Source organism: Austrofundulus limnaeus, unplaced genomic scaffold (assembly GCF_001266775.1).
Source record: "Austrofundulus limnaeus strain Quisiro unplaced genomic scaffold, Austrofundulus_limnaeus-1.0 Scaffold26, whole genome shotgun sequence".
NCBI lineage: Eukaryota > Metazoa > Chordata > Actinopteri > Cyprinodontiformes > Rivulidae > Austrofundulus > Austrofundulus limnaeus.
The window spans coordinates 1,083,055-1,093,351 of record NW_013952428.1 but is presented as its reverse complement, the minus strand read 5'-3'; the positions used below and the strand labels follow the sequence as shown (position 1 = coordinate 1,093,351).

The 10,297-nt window shown below is 37.2% G+C and overlaps 2 protein-coding genes across 6 annotated transcripts in view; both read right to left on the bottom strand.

The window, feature by feature from the left end:
* The window catches only part of arnt (aryl hydrocarbon receptor nuclear translocator), a 23,775-nt gene extending 20,178 nt beyond the window's left edge, over positions 1-3,597 (bottom strand). Inside the window, exons 1-4 of one of the 4 annotated variants that reach the window (XM_014004710.1) lie at positions 3,294-3,597; positions 2,640-2,733; positions 2,447-2,497; positions 663-713 (exon numbers count right to left, since the gene is read on the bottom strand). In XM_014004710.1, coding sequence (XP_013860164.1) covers positions 663-713; positions 2,447-2,497; positions 2,640-2,733; positions 3,294-3,330 — 233 coding nt within the window. In that variant the 5' untranslated portion in view covers positions 3,331-3,597. The remainder of the gene's footprint in view (positions 1-662; positions 714-2,446; positions 2,498-2,639; positions 2,734-3,293) is intronic. The other 3 variants (XM_014004712.1, XM_014004709.1, XM_014004711.1) reach the window with 3 other exon arrangements.
* Positions 3,598-6,686: 3,089 nt separating this feature from the next.
* Positions 6,687-10,297, bottom strand: part of cers2b (ceramide synthase 2b) — a gene marked incomplete at its 3' end in the record, with an annotated part of 24,998 nt that continues 21,387 nt past the window's right edge. For both annotated transcript variants that reach the window (XM_014004713.1, XM_014004714.1), the window contains 3 exon segments: positions 6,687-7,792; positions 9,046-9,199; positions 9,410-9,516. In XM_014004713.1, the coding sequence (XP_013860167.1) occupies positions 7,643-7,792; positions 9,046-9,199; positions 9,410-9,516 (411 nt within the window).

The window sequence follows — 10,297 nt, the reverse complement described above, 5'->3', positions numbered from 1 at the left end:
CGCTGAGTTTACTATTTTATACTACTTCTGTGATATTACTACTHYTWYTACTTCCTGTTATCTTCTTCATCATCGTCTTTTTCACCAGCAGAAACAGCCGGTTGTTGATCACGTGACTCCTGTGATGTGAAAAAAGTGTTTCCATTGTAGTTTTGCGAAAAACACCAATTTAGATACGGCTGAAAAACCACCTCATCCTAGCGCAAAACATTTTGTTGAAAAACGTAATTTTTTTCGAAATTGACGTGTTTCCATTGAGCAAATTTATTTCGAAATTCTAATTTGCACATTTTCATGGTCAATGGAAACGCAGCTAACGTGCTGGGATCCCAGCATGACAGGACAGTGTTGGATCCTTGCATTTGATATCAACGTGGACACAAGCAGGAGAGGGAACCTTCCTCGGCGCTACATGCCATACCTGGCTAGTTTTTCCTTATCTGCAAAACTCTGATCTTCTTCCAAAAACCTGGAAATGAAACCAGCCTTCTAAAAACACAGGCCCAAAAGTCACTACCATTTAAATATAAAAAAAGAAAGTTTAGGATGAAAAAACAAAAAAAGCACTGAAAAAAGAAGAAAAGGCACGAAGATTTAACGTGACTGCACCCGACAGACTCTCTCTGCTCACATTTAGTTGCTCCTTATTTCTACCCTCTCACCTGGCAAAGCGCTCTTTTTCACTGCTGGAGCCTCCTGTTTCATCATCAAACCTGACGAAAAACAAAGAAAACAAAAAATAACTGAGTTATTGCTGCGGCACAACACAATTCAAACATGTTAATCTTATCTAATGAAACAGTTTTCACACATGCCCTGCAGCCCTGAAATTAGTAGAGTTGCACTAAAAAGGAGCCATGTGTATGAATGTGAAGCCAGATCGAACCCTGTGTAAAGTCTTTGTATGTTGGTAAAAAGTCTGCATTATCTCCTAACAAACCCATGGAGGAGTTTCTGTGAAACACCATCACAGAAACCTGCACATGACTAAAAGCCAAAAGTGATGACCACCTTCTAATTTCTTTAAAAGAGGAACACTCATATAAGCAGAAATGACAAGACCTTCAACACCCGTTAGAAATAGGACGTAGAGTTCAATATTTCAAGGAGATCACTAAAAAAATCACCTCTTTGACAAAATCAACACAAGACTGATGATCCAGGTCAGTAAAAACACTAACTGGGGTCGTGAAAGACAGCAACATGTCTGCAGCTAAATTTCTAGTCTCAAAACGTAAAACTACTGATCTTGTGTAATAAGGAAGTATATTTATCAATCTAATGTAACCACAAAAAAAAAAGATATTCCGCATTTGAATATGTGACCATCACACTGAAATGAGGATTAAGTCCAAAAGTTGTACATGGAGAAAAAGGCAAATATAGTGGTTTGACTAAAATGTTAACAAAAATTGCATTTTGTCAAAATATAATGAATAAAAGCCTTATTAATATATCATTTGAACAAAACTGCTTGAAATATAATCATAAAACAAAAATTTGAAGCATTTTTTTGAGCAGTAGCAACAAAAAACCTGATTCTGAGGAAAAACGCCTTAAAATTTGAGATTTTCCCTGTGAGCTAGTAAAGTTTTGTTTATTTGAAGTTTCCTCTTTATAAGGACATCAAAAATTCATTATTAAAATTAAGATTCAGACCAAATATTTATGTATTATTGTAACCAACAAGACAAATTAAGTCATGTATATGGATTTAATTATGATATCTGAATGATCCAGGTGTCAAAATGTAGCTTTTAAAGCCAAGAATCTGAAAATGTAATTAGGTCATTTTGACCAAATTTGACTTAATCCTCATTTCAATATGATGGGTCACATATAGGGTCATAAAACTATTTATTTAGAAAAAGATTATTTTAATAAGGAATTAAATCATTATTTTTAATAAGGAATTAAATCATGATCTGGCCATTTGTCAACATTTTATTACAGTCAGAATAGTCCAAGCTAAGTGTGTCGCAGACTAAACTGTCACTTATAATTAGATCAGGTGTAATTTCTGCAAAAATGTGAGGTTATAAGCAGCATTTGTTTTCATTTTATTTAACAAAAGTCTATTACATTCTTATGACTTCACTGCTGTTTGCAGATTAGTTGTATTAAGTAATGTTTGCAGGAGTTGAGAAACCCATTCTTTAAAAATACAACAGAAATTTGGTGCAACGTTAACATTTTTCCTGCTTTGATGTTCACGTCTTTCCAGATACAAACAAATACATGATGTGATCAAACCTGTGTCTGTGTTCCTGACTGAGCTGTAAACAAAACACTGTGCTCTTTAAAGTGTGTTTTCTCCACAGACCCAACAGCAGCGTCTTCCCAGTGGAAATGTCTGTTTATTCAGCGTGTGAAGGAAGCCGCCCCAGTTTAGACCTGATTCTGAGCTAAAGTTTATGCTTAAAAAACAAAACAGACAAAAAGATACCTCATCAATTTGGATCCTCCTTCTTCATCGTCATCATCATCAATGTCTGTCCTGTTGTGTAAAACACAAGAAACAGTGTTTTCAAACAGAAGTGATCCTGTCAGCACATTTACATGTACAGCACTGACACGGAGGTGCAGAAATAAAATGTTTTAAAACATAAACAGGGGATAAAAGCAGCAGAGACACTCACACGGCTCGTCTTTTGTTGGTGCCCTTCGGTGCCGCCGCCACACCACTTGTTTGGGCTCCACTCGCTCCCAGACCCAGGTTAGGGTCTGCCAGCTCTATTAATAACACAGCAACGGAAAGAGACCGTTTAGCAGCTGACAGGTGATTTCCTTCTGGGTTCAAAGCTCTGTAAAAGAAACTAAACAGCTAAACTGACCTTGTAGTTCTTACACGCAATTCCAGTACACAGTCAGATACATTAAATGAGCTCCAGATCACGAGGAATCTAATCTTAAAGTTTGCGGAAAGCAGAGCTAGGCTTACAGCTACATTAAATAAAAAACATCTGGACCGCGTTAACACATCTCTAAGTGACAGTCAGCTAACTTGCTTTTGTTTTATCATCTTTCTTATGCTGCCTTTATAAAACTTTACAACCAGATTACTATTCTTACGCCGCTAATATAGTGCTAGTTAGCAACCAGTCACTTGTGCAATACTATCAAAGGTTGTTGCAGCATTAGCTTTAATGCTAAGCTAACTTAGCCGACGCTGTCACGCTATCTTTGGAAAAGTGTTGCATTTAAGAAAAGCTCGAGAGAAAAGAATCGCAATTGATTAAAAGCAGCGTAATAATGTGAGTAAAATGTCACCGTGACTTTTTACTTCTCCTTACCTGGATTTGAAGAGGACATGTCCGTGTTAAATAACATAAACAATAACTTCTTTCAGCGGAAAAAAAAAAAAAAACCAACCCAGCCTCCCTCCGTCTCCTCTCGGTAGCTCGGTTCAGGCCAACCGGCGGCGGTGTTTCCTGACGCGCTCTCTCTTTTTCCTGTTATAAACAGCAAAAAGCCATGACTGATGCTGCTGCAGAGTCACGGCACTTTTATCCTCAGCCAACACGAACCTCCGACCTGTCACCGCCTCTGGTCGTTTAAAACCCCCGTCTGAAAGTAAGATGGCGTTCCGAGCTAAAACGCTCGAGCTGCTTTCCTTTCTCGCTTCCTACTGGACAACATTAGCCAGATACTGGTGACGTCACAGGCCAGGAAGTCCGCATTTCCCTGGAGCACTTTCCAGATAGAAATAACATTTCTACATTAATTCAAACATATTAACACTGAAATATATGCCGCACCTTTTCTAGTTTACTTAATAAAAAATAAAAGGTATTTAATTTGGCAGGCTTTTGATATCGTCTTAAATTTTATGTGAACAGGGTAAAATTATTAGATCAGTTAGAATTAGTAAAAAGTACATATTCTCAGAGTTGTAAAGTAACTAAGTACAAATACTTTGTTACTGTACTTAAGTAGAAATTTTGGTTATCTGTACTTTACTTGAGTAATTATTTTTCATCGTACTTTTACTCGTTACATTTTTAGTTATCTGTATTTTCTACTCACTACATTTTTTTAAAAAAAGGTAAGAAGTATAAAGTCGTTACTCCTATTTTATTCCAAGTTATTGCTTAAAAAATCCTCTCCTGATAAACTGTGTCTCCTGGATAGAGTGAATTTAATTGTGTTTGGATGAGAAGTATAAATATATACCATTCTGACACACTATTAGCTTGTACACAACCCATCACAGCTGCACGCTGTTAGAAAATATAGTTTTTGGAGAAGTCACCTCCCAATAAATGTCTTTTTGGAAAATCTAACTGCTCACTTTTACTCAGTACTTTTACTTTCAATACTTAAGTAGATTTTGTGTCAGAAATTTACTTTTGATACTTAAGTACAAAATATATCAGAAACAAGTATTTTTATGATGAGATACTTGTACTTTTACTCAAGTATCACTTTGCAGTACTTTATACAACACTGATTTTTACCTAGTACTTTTAAAAAAATCTTAACTTTTACTTTTATTACGTTACATTCAAACATAAAAATACTTTTACTTCTCTACTTAACATCTGGACACACGCTACAAATTTAAATACGACTGAACATGTCATAAAAGGAGTAGTTCGTGCACTCTAAAAATTTAACTGTTGAATTTACTTAACTAAATAATGTCAACTGGTTGGGCAAACTGAGTAATTTACACATTTCTTTAAAGTGTAAATTGATTTACCGTATATTATTCAACTTGTCTTAGTGAAACCAGTTGAACTTAAGTAATTTCAACATTTCAGTTTTTAGTGTTTTTTTGTATTTTCAGGCACATTCAATTCCATACCACAATCAAATAACTGTAACCTCCAGTTGTTATGAAAATGCTGTACATAAATATATTTAACTTAACATCTAAATACCTTTAAATTGGCCTCCATCTCTTTAAAAACCTCCTGTTTCAGACACTCCCACTTCAGCATTTTTAAACAATGCTTTCAGGGGAGGGGTGCTCTGGGGGGCAGAAGCTTGACTGCAGACTGGGCTCCAGGGAGGAGTTTTGTACAAATGGGCGGTGCTTTGTAGCAAGTGTTTATGCAGCTCCACATAGCTGCCAGGGGAAAGTCAAGGATTTCTCAAACATGCATGAATGAGTCAAAGCAGCACTCTGGGGATGTTTTTGATGAGGGAATGAAACATGATAAAAAGCTCAAAAAGTCTATTTTGCACAACACCCTGCCTTTAAGTACTTTTGTAATCAATGAAATTCATTTTTTACCAATCATTTTCTGCATTTTATTTTTTCCAAGTCTTTTTAAAACACTTCAATGCAAAAACTTAACCATATAAATGGCTCCTCACCTGTTGATCTATGTGGTACTTATTTTTGAAGGCGTAAGGGTTCTGTTCTTTTGGGTCGCAGGAGGAGCAGCCTGAGCAGGGAGGCCCAGGCCTCTCTTCCAGCCCCTCTGGGGGGACTCCGAGGTGTTTCCAGGCCAGCCGAGAGTCTCTGGGGTGTTGTGACCTCACATTTCAGATGGAGCATTTTACTGTTTCTATTTTGCATTTCACACACTATATTTGTATTGTAATCTAGTTTTGTTTAACGAATAATCAATTTAACAGAACAAGCATTTATGAACATCTTTAGACACATAAAAAACCACAACTTCAAAGTGTTTTCATTGTGAATCATTATGTTTTATCATTAATATCAATACTTGGGCATCATTAAACAAAACAAAATAAACATATAACACTGTAATTAGGCCACATCTGTTTCTTCTGTGTTGCTGGGGAAGAAAAGTGGCTGGTTGGTCAAGGTTAGTAGAAGTAGTGGAATGAGAATGAAAAGAAGCTCGTCTTTTAAAGAAAGGAGGAGTGGAATCAAACGGAGGAGCAGGGCTTGTTTGGATTTATGGGCTGAAGAGGAAATGAGGAAAAAACAACAACAAAAAGACACTGAAGACGGGAGAGCTCACCATTCATCAAAACTAAGGCACTTGACGTAAACATACACATTAAAGCTTGGCAACAAAGATAAAACGCTTCCTTCACAACTTCACTCAAACAAAACAACAAGGAGCACTCCTATAAACTCACTTCCTGCACACAATCATACTTAAAAGCATCTATTTGGATCATTGTTTAAATCCTCAGCCAGGTTAATGAACGTAACCGCAGCTTTTAGGCAGTGGATTGAAGAAATCTGGTCCATCACATTTACTTTAGAAAACTCCTGTTTCCACAGAACGACTCATTTTCACAATAATTACGCTGAGTTATCATTTTCCTGTAGGCGGCTCCGACAACGTGGTGTCTGGGCTTGAAACAGAGATTTCTCAATCACATATGAGAGCCATCATATCGAAATGAGGATTAAGTCAAATTTGGTCAGAATGACCTAATTACATTTTCAGATTCCTGCTTTAAAAGCTACATTTTGATACCTGGATCATCCTGATATAAGTGGATCCAGAGATAAGCCTTAATTTGTCTTGTTGATTACAATAATCCAATAATACTTGGTCTGAATCCTAATTTTATGTCATTTTAATGAGGAATTTTTGAAGTCCTTATAAAAAGGAAACTTCAAAAAATATTTGAATATTGAGATTTCCCAGCTAAAAGAAACAAAACATTTCTAGCTCACAGGGTAAATCTCAAAATTTTAAAGCGTTTTTGCTCAAAATCAATGTTTTTGTTGCTACTGCTCAAAAAAAACGAAAATTTTGTTTTATGATTAAATTTGAGACAGTTCATTCAAAAGAAACATTGATAAGGTTTTTATTCATTATGTTTTGACAAAATTTGCTTTTTGCAAATGTTTTAATCAAAACTCCATATTTGCCTATTTCTCCATAAACCACTTTTAGACTTAATCCTCATTTGGATGTGATGGGTCACATATTTGTACTGAGCACCCGCTTCTGTCGGTTCCTCTCAGCTTAGACAAAAAAAAAGTAGGATTTAAAAACGGCACCTCTAAAAGAGAGCGTTCTGGAGGCAGAAATCAGAACAAAATAAAATCAGCTCGATTAAAACCAAAACTAGAAAATTTTCTAAACATCATGAGTTGCACCGAGGGGGGAGGAGTCCTACTGCTGAATATTCCTTCATATTGTTTGTGCAAAGACGTTGCAATAGCTGAACAGATGCGTAGTTGCATAGATAGAGAAAAGGGAAATCAATGCCCCGTTGTATCACCTACATGAAAGTAAAAAAAAAACGAATAAAGCAGCACGACTTTAACAACAGAAAGCTTTAAAATGGCTTTTCAGTAGCCACGAGCTGGCTCTAAGGCACACGGTTATTACATGAAAGCTAAAGTAGAAGCAGCATCACCTTCCTCTTCTTCGTGTTCTCCCCGTCTCAGAAAGTTTTAGGACTAACAGCAAACGATGGCAGTGATACGATTTCTCAGATAAATAAAAAAAGGTAGCGGTGCCACTCAGCGTAGTGTCTATCACCCGCTGGACCTGTGTCCTCTACAAGTACGACTACAAATGTGTTTGTGAACAAGTAACAGTGTCAATTTTCCTATTAATACAGCTGTTCCTAGTTTGTGGGAATACTTGCCCTCTTCCTCCCATCCACATCCCTTCTTTTCTCTCCGTTACAACTGCCCCTCTGAGGGGTCTGAGTCCTTGGCTGAGTTATTATTTTTCCTGTTCAGGCGGGGTCACTCTGTCTTGCTGTGGTTGTTGTTGTGGACTGTGTGACCGTTCTGCACAGGTCCGTTTTTCTTCACGTGGTTTTTAGCCTCTGCTTCCTTTTCCTCCTCTGATTCGTCGGTTTCGTCTTTGTCGCTCCTGTCATCGTCCACTTTTTCCTGAAGAGAAAAACAAAACATTTTTACCATGAAGCAACAGTCAGTGGCTACGTTTACATGCACAAATTTTTTGATCGGATTGAAATGGTTTCAGATTAAATAATCCGAAGGTACTGTTTACATGGACACAATCTGATCATGACATAACCAGACTTTTATTCAGAATAAAAGTCCCGTTGAGATCTCAGATCTCTTTTTCAAGGGAGGCCTGGGCCTGAAGGCAACCTATTGTACATGTTTTCGGGGGTGGGGGAAACCGGAGTACCCGGAGAAAACCCACACAAGCACGAGGAGAACATGCAAACTCCGCACAGAAAGACCCCAGGTCTGAACCGGGGATCGAACCCAGGACCTTCTTGCTGTGAGGCGTCAGTGCTAACCACTGAGCCGTTGTGCTGCCATAGATATTTTATTTCAGATTTATAAAATATAATAAAACAGGAATCTGTTGGGTTTACTAACTGAAAATAAAGGAAAGAAAGAAGAAGTGAAACACTTGATCCACCCTGAACAGAGAAATGTAAAACTAACATTTAAACACAGGGTAACATTTTAATCTAAAGATTTACTCAAAAACAAAGTATAAACATGACCTGAGAGGGGTGAACATACAAATGAGTACTGGAACTGTGTTTGTTTACCTTCCCTCTGGTTCTGTCTGGGCTGGACTGATCTGACGTCAGTTACTGGTCCTTTGATTTGTTCACTGGCCGGGTTACGTCACACAGATGAGATTAACTTCACTGTAATTATTTGTAGTGACTAACTGTTTTTGTTTTGTTTTGGTTCTTTCACACAGAGAAACTCTACAAGAAGCTAATGTTAGCTAAGTTAGCTTACCGTGCTCCATCCTGCTCACGTCATACTGCTGGATAGTCCGGTACAACCTTTGATACTTTTCCTTTGAGTTTGGTTTAGTCCATTATTATTGTTGTGTTGCAAATAAAATGAAATAAGATTTGTGCGATGACGCAGCCCACATTGAGACGGCTCTCTGCTCAGCTCAGCAGGGCCGGGGTAAAGTAAGGCCAGGCTGAGAGCAGTGGCTCCATCTACTGGATGAAGTCAAAACTACACTGAAATAAGGCTTAAACTGACGTTTTCAATTCACCGAATGGAAGAAATTTTAATCTAATAAACCATGATTCGACAATTAATTGTAAGTCGATTAATTGTTTGCATCCCTAACCACCATCCACACATATCGATATGATATTGTGACAAAGCTGGTGATTTACAGCACTATCACTTACATTGTTGTTGAGGAAGCGGATTGCAATGCGGATGATGAGAACAGCCCAGAAGATGTGGAGACACTGCAGAATCATCAGCAGCCCGTTGAAAAAGTAGTAGCCAAAGAAAGGTTTGTAGATGGTCACCGGGTAGACCCACGTACAGTAAATAATGCTGAAACAGAGGTTATGATCATTAAAGAGGTGGTGGCACAAAGTACAACATTTAGTGGAATGTGGAGATAATTTAAACAATGTGTTTCTGATTGTGTAAGTCTGACTCTTCCTCATTAGAATAAATATCTTGTGTATTTTAATTTTGTCAGAGATGTGAACTAGGAATGATTATTTGTCTGTACACATTACTTATAAGAGGTTTCAGTACCAGAAGGGGAAGATATAGAGGCGAGTGATGATGAAAATCGCAGCAAACACGATGAAGATGTAGTTGCAGGCGTTTCTCCACCCAGCATAGTTGAACATCTTAGCAGACTGTGGGTGAAAGAAAGAGTTCAACAAAAACATGAAACCTGTTTTCAGACATTTTGTTTTACTTCTGAAAGCTCTAAAACTGTTATTTTGGCTTTGGGCAGCTAATTTATGTTTTACAACAAAACAATAGTCTGTCTACTCTTAGTTACATCAATTTCATGTGTGTGAATGGTCACATGACCACACCCCTTGACTTTCTGCCTGCACTGCTGGAGGGAAATGTCTATCTCAAACTGGTACAAAAAGGAGTGAGTAAAATATCTTAATAAACACATAGAATTTAAATATTTTGTACATATATTCTTTAAAGAGTCTTCTGCTGAGATATATTGAGAATTTTCTGCCTGCATGCATCTTTTGATTGTAAGGAGAGTGAATGTAAGCACGGCAACAATTGTTGCCGTTAGTATAACACATAGAGCTATGCTAGCCATCAAAGGTTTGACTGTTTATTTTATTTATCTTACTGGTTTTTTCCATTAATCTTAAAACTATCAGATGTTTTAGATCTTTTAGACCTGAAAGAACCCCAAAATGATGAGTGCTGCATCAGGGGTTCCCAAACATTTCCATGCTATAGCCCCCCAAACAGCATTAGCATTTGGCTGGGGACCTCCTATGCAAACCTACAAACAATGTTACAAAATATTTAAAATGTTTTTTAAATCACTTTTTATAAGTATTATATTTGTTTAGCATTAAATTTTTATTAACTTGAATGTGTTAAACACTATTATAATCCCACTGAACCAGCTGTTGACAATAAGAACAGAACAAAAGG